Source organism: Pleurodeles waltl, chromosome 6 (genome assembly GCF_031143425.1).
Source record: "Pleurodeles waltl isolate 20211129_DDA chromosome 6, aPleWal1.hap1.20221129, whole genome shotgun sequence".
NCBI lineage: Eukaryota > Metazoa > Chordata > Amphibia > Caudata > Salamandridae > Pleurodeles > Pleurodeles waltl.
The window spans coordinates 1,716,604,452-1,716,631,033 of NC_090445.1; the positions used below are offsets into that span (position 1 = coordinate 1,716,604,452).

The 26,582-nt window shown below is 49.5% G+C and overlaps 1 protein-coding gene across 1 annotated transcript in view; it reads right to left on the reverse strand.

The window, feature by feature from the left end:
- The window catches only part of LOC138301445 (major histocompatibility complex class I-related gene protein-like), a 253,163-nt gene that overhangs the window by 18,587 nt on the left and 207,994 nt on the right, over positions 1 to 26,582 (reverse strand). The window contains exons 4-6 of the mRNA XM_069241944.1: positions 10,237 to 10,503; positions 7,017 to 7,121; positions 767 to 805 (exon numbers count right to left, since the gene is read on the reverse strand). Coding sequence (XP_069098045.1) covers positions 767 to 805; positions 7,017 to 7,121; positions 10,237 to 10,503 — 411 coding nt within the window. The remainder of the gene's footprint in view (positions 1 to 766; positions 806 to 7,016; positions 7,122 to 10,236; positions 10,504 to 26,582) is intronic.

Genomic DNA, 26,582 nt, shown 5'->3' on the forward strand with positions numbered 1-26,582 from the left:
CTAAAGATTTGTTTTGATCATATTAAAGTATTTGTTTCCAATACACTTAAGGAATAAGAAAGAAATGTGTTTCTTTTCTCTTCCTAATTTTGATATATTCTGAAATACACAGTTCATGTAAATGTTGTGTTGTAGGAAAAACCTCTTTCCTACCCTGCACCATCCAGCATGATATTCTCAAAATTGTCTCACTTTGAAGTCAGAGAATGAAAAAATACAAAATCCACACTCCCTCGAAAGACAGCGTCTGACATTTGACCTCTGTCTTTGAATGCACAGCAAATGTGACGAGATATGAACACTATTTACAGCCTGTTTACAGAAAGTGAGCCCTCGGAAGGATACTGTAAATTATGTTTAGGCAAGGGAAGGGCTGAACTCGAGCTGGACAGCCTAAAACAAATAAGGGCAACAACATATCGGAAGCAAGAAAATGTGAGTTACAAAGCACAAAGCCAATAGCAAGCAACAGGCGTCAGCTCCCTTAATGCACCCAAGATGTCTTTAGCAAACCAGACAGCTGTGCTGCCTTGTGGGCTTTGACCTGGAAAGGGACCTGCAGAGAACGATCCGTTGAGCCATCAAAATATGAACTAATTATCTAGTGCCGAGGAAAGCTGCTCCCTCTGGGAAACAATCACCAGAAACAATGGAAAGCTAAGCAAGCAGAAGCAATTCGTTACTAGGAGAGGACACTGGAGAATCAATTGTACCAGGGTTTTTCTTCATCAAGGGAGGGCATGGATCAGGTGCTGTCTGAACATACCTGAACACTGTCGAAATGTCATTTTCCTCCCTTTAATACCTGAAAAACAAAGAGGAAAGGATCACAGATGAAGAAAAGTTTAGTCGCCAACTGGGAATTTGAATTATTCAAGAAGGTTATTGAAGGACAATACATGTGATTATGGAGTCTGAGGCACAGACACATTGGAGTAATCCTTCCCATCCTTTCTCGTTTCTGACCTCCTTCCCAGCATCCCCCTCCTCTTCTCACCTGGCACCTCAGCGGTTCATGGTTGGTTTATTCTAAAGCACCCAGTTGTCCCTGGAGCTGGGTCCCTTCTGAGCACGATGCATCCCTCAGAAGCATCTCTAAGTGCCCCTCAGGGTCAACGGGCTTTCTTCGGGACCTCTGAACATTTGGTGAAATGTGCGGCAGTAGAGTTTCCCTCCATATCACAAGGATGCTGTCTATATGGGTCACTATGATGTAGAAACCTTTCCTTTTCCAGGTTATATACACGGACACAGGTTATATCCACAGAGTCCTGCCACACTAGGGGTAAAGATACTCCCCATAGGTGTACCATGCACTTGTAAAAAAGAAAGTTCCTTTGAAGTCAAGGAAGTTCCTGGTCCCTGGCACAATCGGTCTGCCTGGAGTGGGCTTTATGAATTTTGGGAAGGGTATAACAGTATGCTGCTACTGCATTTGTATTTCTTAGGCAATGCCCTTCTTGTTTCTGAGCCATCCCTCACATTCAGCCTCCTGCCCCACAGAGTGAAGTTCCCTCATGAGTGTGGTAGTAGGGCCCATGTCCAGTCTCCTGTAGTGTTTTGGTCAGCTGATAGGTACAGCCCTCACCCTTGTCTGCAGGTTTTAGGACTATGCTCGTGTCCTGCTTTAGTTCCTTTAGAGCCTCTTTTTCTGTTCTGCTCTAGGGTTGGAATGTTCTCATAGTGGTCGCATCCAAGGCCTCCACTTCTCTAAACCCTGCTTGTTCGAAAGCCAATAGCTCTACCGGTGTTGACTGCGCTGGAGGGTAGAAGGTCGCCCAGTCTGTCCCTGCGTTTGAAACTGGTCACCAAAGTCTGCTCTCAAGTGTACACCCGAAAGAATGCTGGCAATGAAGGTGGAACTCATCAAAGACAGGTGGAGACAAAGCCCAATTCCTTGTTCTAAACATTCAGTTGAGTTTCTGTGAGTGTTGTGTCACTGAGGTTGGTCACTAGATTGGTCCCTTGGTGGTCATGGGAGTGCACTGATCATGCTCTGTGTGTGTACAGTTGCCTTTTCCTGGTCCCACTGTACCCTGTTTCCTTTTTTGTTTCTTCCTCTGTGACCTTGACCCCTATCTAAAAAAGGAGGATGGTAGTTTTGTGGGAACCTGGGTGGCATACTTTTGTTAAAAAGGAGGCCCCTTGGATTCATTGGTTGAACTTGTGGTGGAACTGGTGGTTGGTAGAATGGAGGGGCAGGTATGAAACTTAAAGCCTTGCCACGGTTGGACCTGTGGTCTTCTTCTACTCCTTGACCTTGATTTGACACTTTAGTCACTGTCACTTGAGTCGGATGTCCTATCGTCAGAGGAGTTGGTGTCTGGTCACTATCCCTATCTGCGGGCGCCTTGTGTTCTGGTATTGAGCACGGCTAAACTTTATTGAATGTAAACTTTTTCACATCCTTCTGGTATTTTTGAATTTTAGACTGCTTCAAGAGGTTCTTGTATTCTGCCATCTCCTTCTTAATCTCATTGAGTCTTTTTTTACACTGTAAGAGATGATTCCCACTGGCCTGGATTTCTAGGAGAATTGACTCTGCTAATCTCTTAACTGTCTTGATAATCATCAGCCAGTCCCTGGTATAGTGCCAAGCTATTTGGGCCCATTCCTTTCTGAAAGTGGCATCTTCGAGAAATATCCCAGAGGCATTACTTACCCATAGGCCTCTCGGGCTACATTACCCTGAAGTATTCCGTCATAATGATGCCATTTCAGATGGTTCTGATGTGGGTTTTTTAAGCTCGGTTAGTGACTCCAAGCCTTGTGTTTGTGCTCAGTCTGAGCTATGTCCTACAAGAATCCGGGTTACCTCCTCATCTGTGAAGTTCAGGCCTAATTTCTCTGCTATGCTTGCGTCATTTATATAGAAGAAAGTGTTGTGTGCCTAGATGGTGATGTCCTAAAACCTTATCCAGGGGATCCCTTGCGGGAATTGTTAACCCACAGGGCTAAATTTGCAGGATTTCTGCTGGCGACTTGTTAGCTCTATGAGGGATCTTATTCCCCTATTTACTCCCAGAGCTGTGTGCTCCTAAATATATATAACTCAATAATGAGGAGTGAGAAGCAAAAAACTCTGCATACCCCAGCCTCCCAAAAGTGATATCATACAATAACATTTGAAGGGATTTCTCATTCTCTCTGTACCATGAAGCCTACCAGCGGTGGATTGTGAGGCCTGAAATCTCTCAGGTTTTTTATTGGGACCCTCACTCACAGGATCCACCTGTGGCATGCTTCATCATCAGTCCTCACCCACTGCACCTAGCAGGTCCAGGTGGGCCCAATGCACGTTGTAAGCGGAACACTTTCTAAATAGGGATATTAGTTGTTAAAAGTGCCTGGGGGATCCTCCAGTGTATTCTTCCATCTGAGGCCCCTTGACCAGATTAAAAACACAGATACAATGATGTAACTGGGCATCACATCAGTGATTCAGAGGGCGAAGACAGAGCCACATCTGCAGTACAACAACATACTTGTCATATATATGCGACCACAGTAGAAACATGAAGCCCCTAATGTAGGTGGGCTCTGTATGGTGCTATTTACAAGCATCACTGATTGGCATGCATCAGTTGTAAACTTATGTCTTGGTTTGGGGACCCCTCCACTTTGGCAGGACGCGACCACTGCTCTCATATTGCAACTCGGTGAGAACACAAAAGATGTGAATCAGGCGGGTAGATTTATTTGTGTAACGGTGACTGACTACAATATATTGTGGCTTTGAGCCTGATTTAGAACTTGCCCGACGAGTTACTACTCACAACAGTGACGGATTTCTCGTCCACCTAGATATAAATCCCATTATATCCTATGGGATTTATATTTTGGTGGACGGAAAATCCATAACCGTTGTGATAGAGTAACCCGTCCGCCAATGTCTAAATCAGGCCCTAAGTTCATAATATCTTCTACATACAATATAATGTGGTTAAGTTCATAATATCTCCTCTAATTGATGCAAATCAATAGATACGATGAATCAGCATTGGTCTACATAAACCCACCTATTATAAATACTTATTTATATGAGCAGTAACCGCTGCCCCCTTCAAGCAACATCCCCATCGATGATGAAGAGCATCTGAAAGGGACCACTGGTGCTTTCTCTGGCATGAATTTTAGGAACTCTTGCCTGCAGGCGGTTCAGGCATTGTCACTGACACAGTTGTAGGTGTCATCAATGAGTATTGGTTTGGTTTAGGTTTTGGCAGACGGGTTACTCTGTCACAACAGTGATGGATATCCCGTCTGACAAAATATAAATCCCAGAGGAGACAATGGGATTTTTATTTCGGCAGATGAGATATTCATGGCTGTTGTGACAAAATAATCCATCTGCTGAAATCTAAGGGCCTGATTTAGAATTTGACGGATGGGTTACTCTTTCGCAAACATGACGGATATCCCGCCTGCCATATTACGATATCCATAGGATATTACGGTTTCATAATACGGAGGACAGAATATCTGTCACATTTGTGAGGGAGTAACCCAACCACCAAACTCTGTACCTAGCCCTTTATTCTTTTAGCCCTTTATTTTTTTAGCCCTTTATTCTTTTAGCCCTTTATGCAGTGTTATAAAACCTCTGGCAGGTCAGACTATGGCCTTGGTACAAACATGAAGCTTTCACTGGGACGTCACCTGCATAAAAGAGGGTGTGACAATGCTGGTGTGTACCTGTGCTGTGAACCCCCGGGCCCCAGATTTCGCACATATGAAGGTGATTGGAACAGCTCAGGTTTACACACAGGTGCCCTGCCATTCCATCCCTGAGATCCTCTACAGAAGAGGAATTCCCCATCTTTATAGCCTGACATCTGCTAAGTAGTTTCTCCATCACAGAAACAAGCACTGGTCAAGCCAATAGGTTTAACTTTTATGTATAGTGCATGTACATATGTACAAACACACAATTTTATGCACTTTTTAAATCTAGATCATACATTCATGCACATATTCAGACAGCCCAATATACATACAGGTATCAATACTCACAAAGACTAATTCACCTGCAAACGTCATTATACATATACCAGAGTTACAGCCAATACCCAGAGCAGTAATGGATATTACTGGCCTCAGGCAGTAATCAGTATAAATGCCCTCGGGTAGTAATGAATATTAAAGGCAATAGGCAGTCATGAATATCTGTGCCCACACGCAGAAATGAGAAACAATAGTCCAAAGCAGTAATGCCGAATCAATGGCTGCAGACAGTAATAGCAATCAATGGCCCAAACATGTTATGGATACTATTGACTTCAGACAATGATGGATATCATGGTGACATTCAGTAATGGCAGCCAATAGCTGGGAAGAAGGATAGATATCTACAACCCCGAACAGTGAAGGTTATCGATGGCCACAGACAGTAAAGAGAATCAATGGCCAGAGGCAGTAATGAATATCAATGCCCCAGGGAGTAATGAATATCAACGACTACAGGCAGTAATGAGTAACAATGGCCACAGGCAGTAATGAATATCAGTGCCCCAGGGAGTAATGGATATCAATGACTACAGGCAGTAATGAGTATCAGTGCCCCAGGGAGTAATGAATATCAATGCCCTAGGGAGTAATGAAAATCAATGGCCCCAGGCAGTAATGAATATCAATGCCCAAGGGAGTAATGAATATCAATGGCCATAGGCAGTAATGAATATCAATGGCCACACGCAGTAATGAATATCACAGGCTACAGGCAGTAATGAATATCAATGGCCACAGGTAGTAATGAATATCTATGGCCACGGGCACTAATGAATATCAATGGCCACAGGCAGTAATGAATATCAATGCCCACAGGCAGTAGGGAATATCAATGTCCCCAGCAGTAATGAATATCGATGGCCACAAGCAGTAATGATGGCCACAAGTAGTAATGAATATCAATGGCCACAGGCAGTAGGGAATATCAATGTCCCCAGCAGTAATTGATATCAATGGCCACAGGCAGTAATGCATATCAATGGCCCCTGTCAGTAATGACATCAATTACCTCAGCCAGTACCGTGAATCAACAGTCCTGAGCAGTAATGAATGACAATGGCCACTGGAAGTAATGAATACCAATGGATACAAACAGTAATAAGGATTGATGGCCCAAGTACATGATGGCTATAAGGATCACAGGCAGTAATGGTAAACAAAGGTTGAAAGAAGGGATAGATATCTGTGACCCCAGACAGTGATGATTATCAAAGGCCACAAGCAGAAATGAGAATCAATAACCCACCAGAAGTAATGAATATCAATGTCCCCAGCAGTAATGAATATCAATGTCCACATGCAGTAGTGAATATCAATGTCCCCAGCAGTAATGAATATCAATGACCACAGGCAGTAATGAATATCAATGTCCACATGCAGTAGTGAATATCAATGTCCCCAGCAGTAATGAATATCAATGACCACAGGAAGTAATGAATATCAATGGCCACAGGCAGTAATGAATATCAAAGGCCAGAGGCAGTAATAAGCCAGGCATAGATGACAGAACAGCAACGGGCTGTCATTCAACCTCTGTCTCAGGATATGTGCATCACAGTTCTGAGCCCCGCTGAAGAGATGGACAACGTAACAGGCCATCCAGAGATGAGAGGACTGACCCATCAACCCCAACGTGTATCTGGCTGTAACCAGGTTCTAGGTGGGATGCCTGTGCGGGGAGAGTAGGCCAAAGTCTGCAGCACAGAATGAAAAACACACTGATTTGCAAAGCAATGTTGCACCTTGTGATGTGGGGAAATTGCCAGAATGCTTTGCTGTAACTGAAGACTGACATCCCATATCTCTTCACAGCACAAACTGTAATAATGTGCCAAGAATAGCACTTACACTATTAGTCAAACCTAATACCAAAAAGAGGGGGCAGGGGAATGTTTGAGCAGAAATGAAGATAAATAAAAATCAGAATGAACAGCTGTAACACACTGCCTTGATATCGATCCATGTGATCGCCTTGCACATGGATCACCAGCACGGTTATCCCCCCTTACCTTGACAGAAGATGCAGACGGAGATCACCAGTAGCAGCAGCAGCAGCCCACCAGAGACCCCTCGAATGATGAAGTAGATATTCCTTTTCGATGTAGACCTGGCCTCTAGAGAACAGAATCAAGGATCAAAGTCAGAAGACTGAAACTACAGTGGGATCAGACACACCTTTTAAAAACAGCACTGGCTGCTAGCATACCGCAGCTCTCAGGATACCACCGGCAAGAGGGTACCTCAGCTGAGAGCATCCCGCAGCTCACAGGATACCACCGGCAAGAGGGTACCTCAGCTGAGAGCATCCCGCAGCTCACAGGATACCACACCTGAGCGCATACCACAGCTGAGAGGGTGCCACAGCTCACAGGATATCACAGCTGAGAGGATACCGCAGCTCACAGGATACCACCGGCAAGAGGGTACCTCAGCTAGAGCATCCCGCAGCTCACAGGATACCACACCTGAGCACATACCACAGCTGAGAGGGTACCACAGCTCACAGGACATCACAGCTCAGAGGATACCACAGCTCGTAGGAAACCACAGCTGAGAGGGTACCACAGCTGAGAGGATACTGCAGCTCACAGGATACCACACCTGAGCGCATACTACAGCTGAGAGGGTACCACAGCTCACAGGATATCACAGCTGAGAGGATACCACAGCTTGTAGGATACCAGAGCTGAGAGGGTACCACAGCTGAGAGGATACTGCAGCTCACAGGATACCACACCTGAGCGCATACCACAGCTGAGTGAGTACCACAGCTCACAGAATATCACAGCTAGGAGGATACCATACCTTGCAGAATACCACAACTGAGAGGATATTGCAGCTCGCAGGATACCACAGCTGACAGGGTACCACAGCTGAGAGGATACTGTACCTCACATGATACCATAGCAGAGAGAATGCCTCAGCTCACAGGATACCTCAGGTGAGAGGGTATTGCAACTCACATGATTCCACAGCTGAGAGAATACCGCAGCTCACAGGATACCACAGCTGAAGGATACTGCAGTTCGCAAGATACCACAGCTGAGAGGATACCGCAGCTCACAGAATACCACAGCTGAGAAGATACCACAGCTCACAGGATATTGAAGGTGAGGAGATACTGCAGCTCACAGGATACCACAGCTTGAAGGGTTCCACAGCTGAGATGATACCCGTAACTCACAGGACATTGCTTCTTAGAGGATTCTGCAGCTCACATGGATTCTACAGTTGAGAAGATACCATAGCTCACAGGATACACAGCTAAGAGGATACCACAGCTCACAGAATACCACAGCTGAGATGATACCACAGCTGAGAGGGTACCACAACTAAAAGGATACCTACAGCTCACAGAATACAACAGCTGAAAGGATACTGCAGCTCACAGGATACCACAACTGAGAGAATACCACAGCTGAGAGGATACTGCAGCTCATGGGATGCCCCAGCTGAGAGGATACTGCAGCTCACAGAATACCACAGCTGAAAGGATACTGCAGCTCACAGGATACTGAAGGTGAGGGGATACTGCAGCTCACAGGATACCACAGTTTAAAGGGTACCAGAGCTGAAATGATACCTGTAGCTCACAGGATACCACAGTTTAGAGGATGCCTCATCTCACATGGATTCCACAGCTGAGAGGATACCACAGCTGAGAGAGAACCAAAGTTTATAAGGTACCCATGGCTCACAGGATATCACAGCTGAAAGGATACTGCAGCTCACAGGATACCACAGCTGAGAGGATCCCACAGAATACCACAACTGAGAGGATACCGCGGCGCACAGGATACCCAAGCTGAGAGGATACTACAGCTCACAGGACACCACATTGGAGAGAGTACCACTGCTGAGATGATACTTGCAGCTCACAGGACACCACAGCTCACAGGATACCACAGCTCACAGAATACCACAGAATACTACAGATGAGAGGATGCTCAGCTCCCAGGATACCCAAGCTGAGAAGACACTGCAGCTCGCAGGATACCTCATTGGTGAGAGTACCACAGCTGAGATGATACTCGCGGCTCACAGGACACCACGGCTTAGAGGATGCAGCAGCTCACAGGATTCAACAGCTGAGAGGATACCACAGCTGAGAGAATACCACAGTTTATTGCCAGCCCCAGAGAAGACAAGAGTTGGGTTACATGTAGTCACCGTATGCCCATCAAGTACTCTCTTAGGGTAAAACAGATACAGAGCTGTGAGAAATACTAGTCTTGACCTTAACCCAGGATTAGGGCCTCCAGGGAAAGATGGAGACAGGCGTCCTGATCAGTTTCCTACATTTTATTGCAGGGACTCTGGTCTGTGCACTGGTGCTTCACCCAGCTCTACTGCGGGATGCGCTGACATGTGCTTACCATAGAGCACCTTCTCAATACCCGCAGGCCATCTCCTGCCCCAGGTCGGGCAGCCTTGTGTTCATCAAAGAACCCATGTACTATCCAGCGAGTACCTGTGCCACCGCTATGAGAAGTACTGGTACTCCCTGTCCTCTCTCTGTAGTGATCTACCCACCCCTCAACACTCTCAAGTCTAAGTCCCTCATTACAACCTTGGCGGTCGGACGAGGCCGACTGCTAAGGTTGTACTGCCAGGCGGCCGCCCATGCGGCCAGAAACTCACCGGCCGCATTTGGACATCCCCGCTGGGCCGGCGGGCTGAAAACAGAGTTTCCGTCCACCGGCCCAGCAGGGATGTCGGCCGTAACATTGCAGCCTAATGGAGCCGGCAGCAATGTGGCGGTTCAGCGGGTGCAGCAGCACCCGTTGCGCTCTTCACTGTCTGCCAGGCAGACAGTGAAAATCGCGATGGGGCTGTGCCTGGGGGCCCCTGCACTGCCCATGCTAAGTGCATGGGCAGTGCAGGGGCCCCCAGGGGCCCCGTGACTCTTCTTCCTGCCAGCCTTTCCATGGTGGTCTCTACCGCCATGGACAGGCTGGCAGGAAGGGGAGTCAAAATCCCCAGGCCAGCGCTGCAAGAAGCGCTGCCCTGGCGGATTCAAACCGTCGGGACAACCACAGCGGAAAACCACCGGTCCCAGCGGTGTGACCGCGGCGGTACCGCTGCGGTCAAAATATGGCGAATTGTACTGCCAGCCTGTTGGCGGTACAATTGCCACTTCAACCCTGGTGGTCTTTGACCGCCAGGGTTGTAATGAGTGCCTAAGTCTCTGCCCTTGCACAAGACCCCTCACGCTGTGAGTGAACGTACCGCACTGCATGGTCACAGGCTCCGGCAGGCTGCTGTGATCCACCTGATACCTGTAAGTCTTCATGTCTCCTTCCTGAACTTCCACCGTCGTCCTGAGCTGGAAGGTTCCATCAGGGTTTGGTAGGATTTCCATGAAGTCTGTGTGTATCTCTAGGCCATCCCGGAACCACTTCACCTCAATTTCTCTGGGATGGAATCCATACACATTGCCGCAGTAATAGGTGTGTGCTCCGTTCTTCATTCTGCAGCTCATTATTCGAGGGGTGACTGCAAGTAAACCCATTAAGCAAAGTTACACAACAGTTTAACTCAGAGAATTCATTACAGTTTGAACAGTGAGACGGCACAAAGACAAGGAGTGGTTGGTGTGGGTGCATGGAGTCACACATGCTATACGACTACCTGGTGCTGGGCATGCTATGCGACTACCTGGAGCCGGGCATGCTACACGACTACCTGGAGTCAGGCATGACACGTGACTACCTGGAGCCAGGCATGATACGCGACTTCCTAGAGCCAGGCATGCTACGCGACTACATAGAGCCAGGCACGCCACGCGACTACCCGGAGTCAGGCACGCTACGCGACTACCTGGAGCCAGGCAAGCTACACGATAACCCAGAGTCAGGCACGCAATGTGACTACCTGGAGCTAGGCACGTTATGCGACTACCTGGAGCCAGGCACGCTACGCGACTACCTGGAGTCAGGCACGCTAAGCGACTATCTGCAGCCAGGCACGCTACCTGACTACCTGGAGTCAGGCATGCTATGCGACTACCTGAAGCCAGGCATGCTATGCGACTACCTGGAGCCAGGCATGCTATGCGACTACATGAAGCCAGGCATGCTACGCGACTACCTGGAGCCAGGCATGCTACGCGACTACCTGGAGCCGGGCATACTACGCTACTACCTGGAGCCAGGCATGCTACGTGACTAACTGGAGCCAGGCATGTTACGCGGGTACCTGGAGCTAGGCATGCTAAGTGACTACCTGGAGCCAGGCATGCTACGCGACTACCGGGAGCCAGGCATGTTACGCGACTACCTGGAGTCAAGCAGGTTGCGCGACTACCTGGAGCCAGGCATGTTAGCGACTAGCTGGAGTCAGGCACGCTACGCGACTACCTGGAGCTAGGCATGCTACGCGACTACCTGGAGCCAAGCATGACACGCGACTACCTGGAGTCAGGCATGCTACGCTACTACCTGGAGCCAGGCAGCAACATGTCTGGTGTGTGGCAGGCTGGCAGAAACTAGTCAGCCCACACTGGAAGTCGGGTATGTTTTCAGGGGGCATCTCTAAGATGCCCTCTGGGTGTATTTTACAATAAAGAGCACAACCCTGGCATCAGTGTGCATTTATTGTGCTGAAAAGTTTGATACCAAACTTCCCAGTTTTCAGTGTAGCCATTATGGTGCTGTGGAGTTCGTGTTTGACAGACTCCCAGACTATATACTCTTATGGCTACCCTGCACTTACAATATCTAAGGTTTTGCTTAGATTTTGTAGGGGCATAGTGCTCATACACCTATGCCCTCACCTGTGGTATAGTGCACCCTGCCTTAGGGCTGTAAGGACTGCTAGAGGGGTGACTTACCTATGCCACAGGCAGTGTGAGGTTGGCATGGCACTCTGAGGGGAGTGCCATGTCGACTTAGTCCTTTTCTCCCCACCAGCACACACAAGCTGGGAAGCAGTGTGTATGTGCTGAGTGAGGGGTCCCTAGGGTGGCATAAGACATGCTGCAGCCCTTAGAGACCTTCCTGGCATCTGGGCCCTCTGTACCAGGGGTACCAGTTACAAGGGACTTACCTGAGTGCCAGGGTTGTGCCAATTGTGGAGACAAAGGTACAGTTTGGGAAAAGAACACTGGTGCTGGGGCCTGGTTAGCATGGTCCCAGCACACTTTCAAATCATAACTTGGCATCAGCAAAGGCAAAAAGTCAGGGGGTAACCATGTCAAGGAGGCATTTCCTTACACAACCCCCCCCCCCCAAACGAAAGAGAATGAGACTAACCTTTACCAAGAGAGTCTTCATTTTCTAAGTGGAAGAACCTGGAAAGGCCATCTGCATTGGCATGGGCAGTCCCAGGTCTGTGTTCCACTATAAAGTCCATTCCCTGTAGGGATATGGACCACCTCAACAGTTTAGGATTTTCACCTTTCATTTGCATTAGCCATCTGAGAGGTCTGTGGTCAGTCTGAACTACAAAGTGATTCAATATTTACACTGCAATGGCACACGCTACAATAACTCAGAATTCGTATCTTTGCCAGTAAATAAAAACAGTCATTCTTCCAACTGACTTCATATGTTGTGTCCAATTGTGTTTTATTCCTCTTGAAACAATAGCTTCCAATACTTGTTCAAAATTCCAACCATAGAGCTTTAGTCACTAATTCAAATTAATACCTTTAGGACACGCCGGTTCAGTTCTTCCGACTTACTCGCGGATAGAACGCTCATGAAAAGCAGACATGGCACGGGGACATGCCATCTCCTTTTGAGCTTTTCAGGGAGCCCCATGATCATGCCCTTGTAGGAGGCTGGCCTGGCTTGTAGTGAGTACCAAGGGGTACTTACACTCTGCACCAGGTCCAGGTATCCCTTGTTAGTGTAGAAGAGGTGTCTAGCAGCTTTGGCTGATAGAAAAGGGTAGCTTAGCAGAGCAGCTTAGGCTGAACTAGGAGACATGCAAAGCTCCCACTATATCACTGGCGTCATATGCACAATATCATAAGAAACCACAATACACAGATATACTAAAAATAAAGGTACTTTATTTTTATGACAATATCCCAAAAGTATCTCAGTGAGTACCCTCAGTATGAGGATAGCAAATATACACAAGATATATGTACACAATACCAAAAAAATGCAGTAATAGCAATAGAAAGCAATGCAAGCAATGTACAGTCACAATAGATTGCAATGAGAGCACATAGGTATAGGGGCAACACAAACCATATACTCTAGAAGTGGAATGCGAACCACGAATGGACCCCAAACCTATGTGAGCTTGTAGAGGGTCGCTGGGACTGTAAGAAAAAAGTGAGGGTTAGAAAAATAGCCCACCCCAAGACCCTGTAAAGTGCACCTAAGTTCCCCGGAGAGCACAGAAGTCGTGATAGGGGAATTCTGCAAGGAAGACCAACACCAACAATGCAACAACGATGGATTTCCGGACGAGAGTACCTGTGGAACAAGGGGACCAAGTCCAAGAGTCACGACAAAGTCGGGAGTGGGCAGAGGCCCAGGAAATGCCAGCTGAGGTTGCAAAGAAGCTGCCACCGGATGGTAGAAGCTGTGGATTCTGCAAGAACGAAGAAGACTAGGGACTTCCCCTTTGGAGGATGGATGTCCCACGTCGTGAAGAAGCTTGCAGAGGTGTTCCCACACAGAAAGACCTCAAATAAGCCTTGCTAGCTGCAAGGGTCGCGGTTAGGGTTTTTGGATGCTGCTGTGGCCCAGGAGGGACCAGGATGTCGCCAATTACGTGAGGAGACAGAGGGGGCGTCCAGCAAGAAAAGGAGCCCTCTCAGAAGCAAGCAGCACCCGCAGAAGTGCCAGAACAGGCACTACGAAGAAGAGTGAACCGGAGCTCACCCGAAGTCACAAAAGAAGATCCCACGACGCCGGAGGACAACTCAGGAGATTGTGCACTGCAGGTTAGAGTGTCGGGGACCCAGGTTTGGCTGTGCACAAAGGAAATCCTGGAAGAGTGCACAGGAGCCGGAGCAGCTGCAAATCATGCGGTACCCAGCAATGGAGTCTAGTGTGGGAAGGCAAGGACTTACCTCCACCAAACTTGGACTGAAGAGTCACTGGACTGTGGGAGTCACTTGGACAGAGTTGCTGAGTTCCAGGTACCACGCTCGTCGTGCTGAGAGGGGACCCAGAGGACCAGTGATGCAGTCTTTTGGTGCCTGCGGTTGCAGGGGGAAGATTCCATCGACCCACAGGAGATTTCTTCGGAGCTTCTAGTGCAGAGAGGAGGCAGACTACCCCCACAGCATGCACCACCAGGAAAACAGTCGAGAAGGCGGCCGGATCAGCGATACAAGGTTGCAGTAGTCGTCTTTGCTACTTTGTTGCGGTTTTGCAGGCGTCCAGAGCAGTCAGCGGTCGATTTCTTGGCAGAAGGTGAAGAGAGAGATGCAGAGGAACTCTGATGAGCTCTTGCATTCCTTATCTAAAGAATTCCCCAAAGCAGAGACCCTAAATAGCCAGAAAAGGAGGTTTGGCTACCTAGGAAGGAGGATAGGCTAGCAACACAGGTAAGAGCCTATCAAAAGGAGTCTCTGACGTCACCTGCTGGCACTGGCCACTCAGAGCAGTCCAGTGTGCCAGCAGCACCTCTGTTTCCAAGATGGCAGAGGTCTGGAGCACACTGGAGGAGCTCTGGGCACCTCCCAGGGGAGGTGCAGGTCAGGGGAGTGGTCACTCCCCTTTCCTTTGTCCGGTTTCGCGCCAGAGCAGGGCTGGGGTATCCCTGAACCGGTGTAGACCGGCTTATGCAGAGATGGGCACCATCTGTGCCCATCAAAGCATTTCCAGAGGCTGGGGGAGGCTACTCCTCCCCAGCCCTGACACCTTTTTCCAAAGGGAGAGGGTGTAACACCCTCTCTCTGAGGAAGTCCTTTGTTCTGCCTTCCTGGGACAAGCCTGGCTGGACCCCAGGAGGGCATAAACCTGTCTGAGGGGTTGGCAGCAGCAGCAGCTGCAGTGAAACCCCGGGAAAGGTAGTTTGGCAGTACCCGGGTCTGTGCTAGAGACTCGGGGGAGCATGGAATTGTCTCCCCAATGCCAGAATGGCATTGGGGTGACAATTCAATGATCTTAGACATGTTACATGGCCACGTTCGGAGTTACCATTGTGACGCTATACATAGGTAGTGACCTATGTATAGTGCACGTGTGTAATGGTGTCCCCGCACTCACAAAGTCCGGGGAATTTGCCCTGAACAATGTGGGGGCACCTTGGCTAGTGCCAGGGTGCCCACACACTAAGTAACTTAGCACCCAACCTTTACCGGGTAAAGGTTAGACATATAGGTGACTTATAAGTTACTTAAGTGCAGTGGTAAATGGCTGTGAAATAACGTGGACGTTATTTCACTCAGGCTGCAGTGGCAGGCCTGTGTAAGAATTGTCAGAGCTCCCTATGGGTGGCAAAAGAAATGCTGCAGCCCATAGGGATCTCCTGGAACCCCAATACCCTGGGTATCTCAGTACCATATACTAGGGAATTATAAGGGTGTTCCAGTATGCCAATTTGAATTGGTGAAATTGGTCACTAGCCTGTAAGTGACAATTTGGAAAGCAAAGAGAGAGCATAACCACTGAGGTTCTGGTTAGCAGAGCCTCAGTGAGACAGTTAGTCATCACACAGGGAACACATACAGGGCACACTTATGAGCACTGGGGCCCTGGCTGGCAGGGTCCCAGTGACACATACAACTAAAACAACATATATACAGTGAAATATGGGGGTAACATGCCAGGCAAGATGGTACTTTCCTACAGCCCTTCAATGTCTTGTTAAACCTTTCAACAAGACCATTGGTTTGTGGATGGTATGGTGTGGTGAACTTGTAAGTCACCCCACACTCATTCCACATGTGTTTAAGGTATGCTGACATGAAGTTGGTACCTCTGTCAGAAACCACCTCCTTAGGAAATCCCACTCTGGTAAAGATACAAATGAGTGCTTTGGCTACTGCAGGGGGAGTAGTGGACCTAAGGAGAATTGCTTCAGGGTACCCAGTAGCATGATCCACTACTACTAGGATATACTGATTCCCTGAGGCTATGGGAGGTTCAAGTGGACCTACTATGTACACTCCCACTCTTTCAAAGGGGACCCCCATCACTGGAAGTAGAATGAGGGGGGCCTTTGGATGGCCACCTGTCCTACCACTGGCTTGACAGGTAGCACAGGCGGCACCAAACTTCTTTACTTTCTGGGACATGGGCCAATATAACTGGTTGACTAACCTTTCCCATGTCTTGGTTTGTCCCAAATGCCCAGCAAGTGGAATGTCATGGGCTAAGGTCAGGATGAACTCCCTAAACTCCTGAGGCACTACCACTCTCCTAGTTGCACCAGGTTTAGGATCTCTTGCCTCAGTGTAAAGGAGTCCATCCTTCCAATAGACCCTGTGTGTTCCACTGACTTTTCCTTTTGTTTCCTCAGCAGCTTGCTGCCTAAGGCCTTCATGAGAGGGACAGGTTTCTTGTCCCTTACACAGCTGTTCCCTTGTGGGTCCCCCTGGGCCTAAGAGTTCAACTTGATAAGGTTCCAACTCCATGGGCTCAGTTCCCTCAGAGGGCAGAACTTCTTCCTGGGAAGAGAGGTTCTTTTTCTTTTGCTGTGTTGAAGCTGGTTCCCCAGTCTTCTTTCCTTTTCTCTTGGAGGGTTGGGCCATTCTTCCAGGTTCCAACACCTCTTTTTCACCCTGAGCCTCGCACTGTGCGCTTGTCTTGACACACACCAGTTCAGGGATACCCAGCATGGCTGCATGGGTTTTAAGTTCTACCTCAGCCCATGCTGAGGACTCCAGGTCATTTCAAGCGAACAGTCTACTGGGATAGCAGAGGAGATTACCACCTATTTCAGGCCAGTGACCACTCCCCATTCTAAAGTTACCATAGCCATGGGATGTACTTTAGTCTGATTGTCAGCGTTGGTGACTGGATAAGTTTGTCCAGTCAGGTATTGTCCTGGGGAAACCAATTTGTCTGTCACCATTGTGGCACTGGCACCTGTATCCCTCAGGGCTTCTACACTAGTCCCATTAATTAAGAGTTGCTGCCTGTATTTTTGCATATTAGGGGGCAAGGCAGCTAGTGTGGCTAAGTCCACCCCACCCTCAGAAACTAATGTAGCTTCAGTGTGGACCCGGATTTGCTCTAGGCATACTGTTGATCCCACGTTGAGACTGGCTATTCCAGTGCTAACTAGAGTAGTAGTAGAAGTGGAACCTTTCTTGGGACAGGCCTTGTCTCCGGTTTGATGTCCCTGCTGATTACAGCTACGACACCAGGCCTTTTTGGGATCAAAGTTTTGACTCTTGTACCTAAATGAGGATTGTGAAAAGGCTTTGGACCCTCCCTCCTGAGCAGGCTTTTGGGGCCCTGTAGAAGACTCCTTGCTTTTTCCCTTGGATGTCTCAACACTCTTCCCCTGGGGACTCTTTGTGACCCCTTTCTTTTGGGCACCCCCTGTGGAAGTCTTGGTCACCCTAGTCTTGACCCAATGGTCTGCCTTCTTTCCCAATTCCCAGATGCTGATAGAGTTTATCATTGAAACAATTACTTAAAAGGTTCTCTTTCATAAACAGATTGTACAGCCCATCATAATAATTTACACCACTGCCCTTAATCCAACCATCCAGTGTTTTGTCTGAGAAGTCAACAACATCAACCCAGGTCTGGCTTGAGGATTTTTGAGCCCCCCTGAACCTAATCCTGTACTCCTCAGTTGAGAATCCAAAGCCCTCAATCAGAGTAGCCTTCATGAGGTCATAGGATTCTGCATCTTTTCCGGAGAGTGTGAGGAGTCTATCCCTACACTTTGCAGTGAACATTTCCCAAAGGAGAGCTCCCCAGTGAGATCTGTTTACTTTTCTGGTTGCACAAGCCCTCTCAAAAGCTGTGAACCATTTGGTGATGTCATCACCATCTTCATATTTTGTTACAATCCCTTTGGGGATTTCTAGCATGTCAGTAGTATCTCTGACCCTATTTAAGTTGCTGCCACCATTGATGGGAGCTAAGCCCATCTCTTGTCTTTCCCTTTCTATGGCTAGGAGCTGTTTCTCCAAAGCCAATCTTTTGCCATCTTGGCTAACAGGAGGTCATCTTCATTGAGGCTGCCCTCAATGCTTCCAGAGCTGTTGGACTCCCCTGTGGGAGAAGCAGCACCTCTGACTATCACTTGTGGAGTCAGGGTTGGAGGAACCATGGTCTCCCTAACTAGGAGTGGAGGGGGGAAATTGTCCTCTACTTCACTAGCTTCATCCTCTGTATGGTTATCTTCAGAAGGGTTGTCTCTAGCAAACTCTGCCAAGAGCTCCTGGAGCTGTACTTTGGTAGGGTGTGATCCAGTTTTTATCTTTTTGATTTTGCAGAGAGTCCTTAACTCTGACATCATAAGATGCAGGTAAGGGGTGAGGTTGAGCTCCACCACCATCTCTTCTGCAGTAGACATTATTTCTCTAAATGTTGGGATACTTTTTAAGAATCTAAAACTATTTCTAGAACTTAATCCAAACATTTACAAAACTTTTAAACTCTAAAAGAAATGCTAACAGGGACTAACACCAGACCCTAGAAGGACTTTTAAAAATTTAGAAAATTAGCTCAAATTTAAAAAATCAGTTTCTAATGACAATTATTGGAATTTAGTCGTGTGATCAGGTATTGGCTGAGTAGTCCAGCAAATGCAAAGTCTTGTATCCCACCGCTGCCACCAATGTAGGAAGTTGGCTCTGTATATACTATTTCAAAATAAGAAATAGTGTGCACAGTGTCCAAGGGTTTCCCTTAGAGGTAAGATAGTGGCAAAAAGATATAGGGGGTCATTCTGACCCCGGCCGGCGGCAGAAGCCGCCGGCCTGGCTGGGAAAGCCAGAATACTGCTGCGTGGTCAAAAGACCGCCGCGGGTATTCTGGCTTTCCCGCTGGGCTGGCGGGCGACCGTCAGAAGGCCGCCCGCCAGCCCAGCGGGAAAGCGCCTTCAACAAGGAAGCCGGCTCCGAATGGAGCCGGCGGAGATGAAGGCGTGCGACGGGTGCAGTAGCACCCGTCGCAAATTTAAATTCTCAGTGGGGCCCTGTTACGGGGGCCCCTGCAGTGCCCATGCCATTGGCATGGGCACTGCAGGGGCCCCCAGGGGCCCCACGACACCCCTTACCGCCATCCTGTTCCTGGCGGCCGAAACCGCCAGGAACAGGATGGCGGTAAGGGGTCGGAATCCCCATGGCGGCGCAGCTGGATTCCCCAGGGCAGCGGGAAACCGGCGGTACACCGCCGGTTTTCCGTTTCTGACCGCGGCTGTACCGCCGCAGTCAGAATGCCCATGGGAGCACCGCCAGCCTGTTGGCGGTGCTCCCGCGGTCCCCGGACCGCCAGGGTCGGAATGACCCCCATAATTCTAATGCGCTATTTTGTGGTAGTGTGGTCGAGCAGTAGGCTTATCAGAGGGTAGTGTTAAGCATTTGTTGCACGCACACAGGCAATAAATGAGGAACACACACTCAAAGACTGATTCCAGCCCAATAGGTTTTTATATAGAAAAATATATTTTCTTAGTTTATTTTAAGAACCACAGGTTCAAGATTTACAAGTAATACTTCAAATGAAAGGTATTTCACTCAGGTATTCTAGGAACTTTGAATAATCACAATAGCATGTACAGTTTTTACACAAATGGCAATAAGCTATTTTAAAAGTGGACACAGTGCAATAATCAACAGTTCCTGGGGGAGGTAAGTAAATGTTAAGTTCACAGGTAAGTAAAACAATTACAGGGTTCCAAGTGGGGTCCAAGGTAGCCCACTGTTGGGGGTTCAAGGCAACCCCAAAGTTACCACACCAGCAGCTCAGGGCCGGTCAGGTGCAGAGGTCAAAGTGGTGCCCAAAACACCTAGGCTTCAATGGAAACAGGGGTGCCCCGGTTCCAGTCTGCCAGCAGGTAAGTACCCGTGTCCTCGGAGGGCAGACCAGGGGGGTTTTGTAGGGCACCGGGGGGGGACACAAGCAGGCACAGAAAGTACACCCTCAGCGGCACAGGGGCGGCCGGGTGCAGAGTGCAAACAGGTGTCGGGTTTCAGATAGGAATCAATGGGGAGACCCGGGGGTCTCTTCAACGATGCAGGCAGGCACGGGGGGGCTCCTCGGGGTAGCCACCACCTGGACTAGGCAGAGGGTTGCCTGGGGGTCGCTCCTGCACTGGAATTCGGTTCCTTCAGGTCCTGGGGGCTGCGGGTGCAGTGCTGGTTCCAGGCGTCGGGTTCCTTGGTACAGGCAGTCGTGGTCAGGGGGAGCCTCTGGATTTCCTCTGCAGGCGTCACTGTGGTGGCCAACTCTGGCTACTCACCAGCTCGCAGTCGCCGGGGAGTCCTCCCTGTAGTGTTAGTTTTCCGCAGGTCAAGCCAGGGGCGTCAGGTGCAGAGTGGAAAGTCTCACGCTTCCGACAGAAAAACGTGGGTCTTTAAAGTTGCTTCTTTGTTGCAGAAAGTTGCAGTTTCTTGAACAGGGCCGCTGTTCTCGGGAGCTTCTTGGTCCTTTAGATGCAGGGCAGTCCTCTGAGGCTTCAGAGGTCGCTGGTCCCTGTTGGATGCGTCGCTGTTGCAGTTTTTTGTCGAAGTAGGGAGACAGGCCGGTGGGGCTGGGGCCAAATCAGTTGTCGTCTCCGTCTTCACTGCAGGGCTTCAGGTCAGCAGTCCTTCTTCTTCTTTAGATTGCAGGAATCTATCTTCCTCGGTTCTGGGGGCCCCTAAATACGCAATTTAGGGGTGTGTTTAGGTCTGGGGGGTTAGTAGCCAATGTCTACTAGCCATGAGGGTGGCTACGCCCTCTTTGTGCCTCCTCCCTGAGGGGAGGGGGGCACATCCCTAATCCTATTGGGGGATTTCTAAAAGTCAGAGTCACCTCAGCTCAGGACACCTTAGGGGCTGTCCTGACTGGGGACTGACTCCTCCTTGTTTTCCTCATTATCTCCTCCAGCCTTGCCGCCAAAAGTGGGGGCAGTGGTTGGAGGGGTGGGCATCTCCACTAGCTGGGATGCCCTGTAGCGCTATAACAAAGGGGGTGAGCCTTTGAGGCTCACCGCCAGGTGTTACAGTTCCTTCAGGGGGAGGTGAGAAGCACCTCCACCCAGTACAGGCTTTGTTCCTGGCCACAGAGTGACAAAGGCACTCTCCCCATGTGGCCAGCAACATGTCTGGTGTGTGACAGGCTGGCAGAAACTAGTCAGCCCACACTGGAAGTCGGGTATGTTTTCAGGGGGCATCTCTAAGATGCCCTCTGGGTGTATTTTTACAATAAAGTGCACACTGGCATCAATCTGCATTTATTGTGCTGAGAAGTTTGATACCAAACTTCCAAGTTTTCAGTGTAGCCATTATGGTGCTGTGGAGTTCGTGTTTGACAGGCTCCCAGACCATATACTCTTATGGCTACCCTGCACTTACAATATCTAAGGTTTTGCTTAGATACTGTAGGGGCATAGTGCTCATGCACTTATGTCCTCATCTGTGGTATAGTGCACCCTGTCTTAGGGCTGTAAGGCCTGCTAGAGGGGTGACTTACCTATGCCACAGGCAGTGTGAGGTTCGCATGGCACTCTGAGGGGAGTGCCATGTTGATTTAGTAATTTTCTCCCCACCAGCACACACAAGCTGTGAGGCAGTGTGTATGTGCTGAGTGAGGGGTCCCCACAGTGGCATAAGATATGCTGCAGCCCTTAGAGACCTTCCCTGGCATCAGGGCCCTTGGTACCAGGGGTACCAGTTACAAGGGACTTACCTGAGTGCTAGGGTTGTGCCAATTGTGGAGACAAAGGTACAGTTTAGGGAAAGAACACTGGGGCTGGGGCCTGGTTAGCAGGGTCCCAGCACACTTTCAAGTCATAACTTAGCATCAGCAAAGGCATAAAGTCAGGGGGTAACCATGCCAAAGAGGCATTTCCTTACAGCGACTACCTGGAGTCAGGCATGCTATGCGACTACCTGGAGCCAGGCATGCTACACAACTACCTGGAGCCAGGGACGCTACGTGACTGGAGCCAGGCATGCTACGCGACTACGTACCTGGAGCCAGGCATGCTATGCGACTACCTGGAGCCAGGGACGCTACGTGACTGGAGCCAGGCATGCTACGCGACTACGTACCTGGAGCCAGGCACGCTACGTGACTACCTGGAGCCAGGCGCGCTACGCGACTACCTGGAGTCAGAAGCAACTACCTGGAGGCAGGCATGCTACGCGACTACCTGGAGCCAGGCACGCTACGCAACTACCTGGAGCCAGGGACGCTACGCAACTGGAGCCAGGCATGCTACGCGACTACGTACCTGGACGCAGGCACGCTACACGACTACCTGGAGCCAGGCACGCTACACGACTACCTGGAGTCAAAAGCAACTACCTGGAGCCAGGCATGCTACGCGACTACCTGGAGTCAGGCATGCTACACGACTACCTGGAGCCAGGCATGCTACGCGACTACGTACCTGGAGCCAGGCACGCTACGTGACTACCTGGAGCCAGGCACGCTACGCGACTACCTGGAGTCAGAAGCAACTACCTGGAGGCAGGCATGCTACGCGACTACCTGGAGCCAGGCACGCTACACAACTACCTGGAGCCACGGACGCTACGTGACTGGAGCCAGGTATGCTACGCGACTACGTACCTGGAGCCAGGCACGCTACACGACTACCTGGAGTCAGAAGCAACTACCTGGAGCCAGGCATGCTACGCGACTACGTGGAGTCAGGCATGCTACACGACTACCTGGAGCCAGGCATGCTACGCGACTACCTGGAGCCAGAAGCGACTACCTAGAGTCAGGCATGCTACGCGACTACCTGGAGCCAGGCATTCTACGCAACTACCTGGAGCCAGGGACGCTACGTGACTACCTGGAGCCAGGCACGCTACGCGACTGCGTGGAGCCAGGCACGCTACATGACTACCTGGAGTCAGAAGCAACTACCTGGAGTCAGGCATGCTACGCAACTAACTGGAGCCAGGCATGCTACGCAACTACCTGGAGCCAGGGACGCTACGTGACTGGAGCCAGGCATGCTACGCGACTACGTACCTGGAGCCAGGCACGCTACGTGACTACCTGGAGCCAGGCACACTACGCGACTACCTGGAGTCAGAAGCAACTACCTGGAGGCAGGCATGCTACGCGACTACCTGGAGCCAGGCACGCTACGCAACTACCTGGAGCCAGGGACGCTACGCAACTGGAGCCAGGCATGCTACGCGACTACGTACCTGGAGCCAGGCACGCTACACGACTACCTGGAGCCAGACACGCTACACGACTACCTGGAGTCAAAAGCAACTACCTGGAGCCAGGCATGCTACGCGACTACCTGGAGTCAGGCATGCTACAGGACTACCTGGAGCCAGGCATGCTACGCGACTTCGTACCTGGAGCCAGGCACGCTACGTGACTACCTGGAGCCAGGCACACTACGCGACTACCTGGAGTCAGAAGCAACTACCTGGAGGCAGGCATGCTACGCGACTACCTGGAGCCAGGCACGCTACACAACTACCTGGAGCCACGGACGCTACGTGACTGGAGCCAGGCATGCTACGCGACTACGTACCTGGAGCCAGGCACGCTACACGACTACCTGGAGTCAGAAGCAACTACCTGGAGCCAGGCATGCTACGCGACTACGTGGAGTCAGGCATGTTACACGACTACCTGGAGCCAGGCATGCTACGCGACTACCTGGAGCCAGAAGCGACTACCTAGAGTCAGGCATGCTACGCGACTACCTGGAGCCAGGCATTCTACGCAACTACCTGGAGCCAGGGACGCTACGTGACTACCTGGAGCCAGGCACGCTACGCGACTACGTGGAGCCAGGCACGCTACATGACTACCTGGAGTCAGAAGCAACTACCTGGAGTCAGGCATGCTACGCAACTAACTGGAGCCAGGCATGCTACGCAACTACCTGGAGCCAGGGACGCTACGTGACTGGAGCCAGGCATGCTACGCGACTACGTACCTGGAGCCAGGCACGTTATGTGACTACCTGGAGCCAGGCACGCTACGCGACTACCTGGAGTCAGAAGCGACTACCTGGAGGCAGGCATGCTACGCGACTACCTGGAGCCAGGCAAGCTACGCAACTACCTGGAGCCAGGGAAGCTACGCGACTGGAGCCAGGTATGCTACGCGACTACGTACCTGGAACCAGGCACGCTACACGACTACCTGGAGCCAGGCACGCTACACGACTACCTAGAGTCAGAAGCAACTACCTGGAGTCAGGCATGCTACGCAACTACCTGGAGCCAGGCATGCTACGCAACTACCTGGAGTCAGGCATGCCGCAGGCATTTTCTAAGAGAGTGCCACTGTGACAGCACCACTTTGAAGGGCTTTGTAAACCTACAATAATCCAATGTTTGTTGTAGTACAGAAGGACACGTTTCCACGGCTTGGCTCCTTGGTAAGCCACGCTTGGGGCCAGATTCACAAATGAAAATGTCACTTACCCAGTGTACATCTGTTCGTGGCATCAGTCGCTGTAGATTCACATGTTTTGCATAGCTCGCCATCTGGTGTTGGGTCGGAGTGTTACAAGTTGTTTTTCTTCGAAGAAGTCTTTCGAGTCACGGGACCGAGTGACTCCTCCTTTTGTCTCCATTGCGCATGGGCGTCGACTCCATCTTCGATTGTTTTCCCCGCAGAGGGTGAGGTAGGAGTTGTATTGTAGTAATGGTGCCCATGCAATGGAGTGACTAAGTATGTACCTATTTAAGGTTAAAATAATATATTATACAAACAGTTGAAGGTAACTTCCGAACTGCTACAGGCTCCCGGGGAGGCGGGTGGGCACATGTGAATCTACAGCGACTGATGCCACGAACAGATGTACACTGGACTGGGTTAGTGACATTTTCAGTTCGATGGCATCTGTCGCTGTAGATACACATGCTGTGCATAGACTAGTAAGCAGTTATCTCCCCAAAAGCGGTGGCTCAGCCTGTAGGAGTGGGAGTAGTCTGAAACAATGTTCTTAATACGGCTTGACCTACTGTGGCTTGTTGTGCGGATAACACGTCTACACAGTAGTGCTTGGTGAACGTGTGAGGCGTAGACCATGTGGCTGCCTTACATATTTCTTGCATTGGGATGTTTCCTAGAAAGGCCATGGTAGCACCTTTCTTTCTGGTTGAGTGTGCCCTTGGTGTAATGGGCAGCTGTCGTTTAGCTTTAAGGTAGCAGATTTGGATGCATTTAACTATCCATCTTGCTATACCTTGTTTTGATATTGGGTTTCCTGCATGAGGTTTTTGGAATGCAATAAATAGTTGTTTAGTCTTTCTGATGTTTTTTGTTCTGTCAATGTAGTACATTAATGCTCTTTTGACATCTAATGTATGTAGTGCCCTCTCAGCTACGGAATCTGGCTGTGGGAAGAACACTGGTAGTTCCACTGTTTGATTTAGGTGGAACGGTGAAATAACCTTTGGTAAAAATTTAGGATTAGTCCTTAGGACGACCTTATTTTTGTGTAGTTGTATAAAAGGTTCTTGTATTGTAAACGCCTGAATTTCGCTTACTCTTCTTAGAGATGTAATGGCGATGAGAAATGCAACCTTCCAGGTTAGGAACTGTATTTCGCAAGAGTGCATGGGTTCAAAAGGTGGACCCATGAGTCTTGTTAAGACAACATTTAGGTTCCATGAAGGAACAGGTGGTGTTCTTGGTGGTATAATTCTTTTAAGGCCTTCCATGAATGCTTTAATGACTGGTATCCTATATAGGGAAGTTGAATAGGTAGTCTGCAGGTATGCAGATATTGCTGCAAGGTGTATTTTAATGGAAGAGAAAGCTAGGTTAGATTTTTGTAAGTGAAGCAAGTAACCCACTACATCCTTTGGAGTTGCGTGTAATGGTTGGATCTGATTATGATGGCAGTAGCAAACAAACCTCTTCCATTTACTTGCATAGCAGTGCCTAGTGGATGGCCTTCTGGCTTGCTTTATGACTTCCATACATTCTTGGGTAAGTTGTAAGTGTCCGAATTCTAGGATTTCAGGAGCCAGATTGCTAGATTCAGCGATGCTGGATCTGGATGTCTGATCTGTTGGTTGTGTTGTGTTAACAGATCCGGCCTGTTGGGCAATTTGATGTGGGGTACTACTGATAGGTCTAGCAGTGTTGTGTACCAGGGTTGCCTTGCCCAAGTTGGTGCTATTAATATGAGTTTGAGTTTGTTTTGACTCAATTTGTTTACCAGATAAGGAATGAGAGGGAGAGGAGGAAAAGCGTAGGCAAATATCCCTGACCAGTTCATCCATAGGGCATTGCCTTGGGACTGCCTGTGTGGGTATCTGGATGCGAAGTTTTGGCATTTTGCGTTCTCTTTTGTTGCAAACAAGTCTATTTGAGGTGTTCCCCAGAGTCTGAAGTAAGTGTTCAGAATTTGGGGGTGAATTTCCCATTCGTGGACTTGTTGGTGATCTCGAGAGAGATTGTCTGCAAGTTGATTCTGGATCCCTGGAATAAACTGTGCTATTAGGCGAATTTGGTTGTGAATTGCCCATCGCCATATCTTTTGTGCCAACA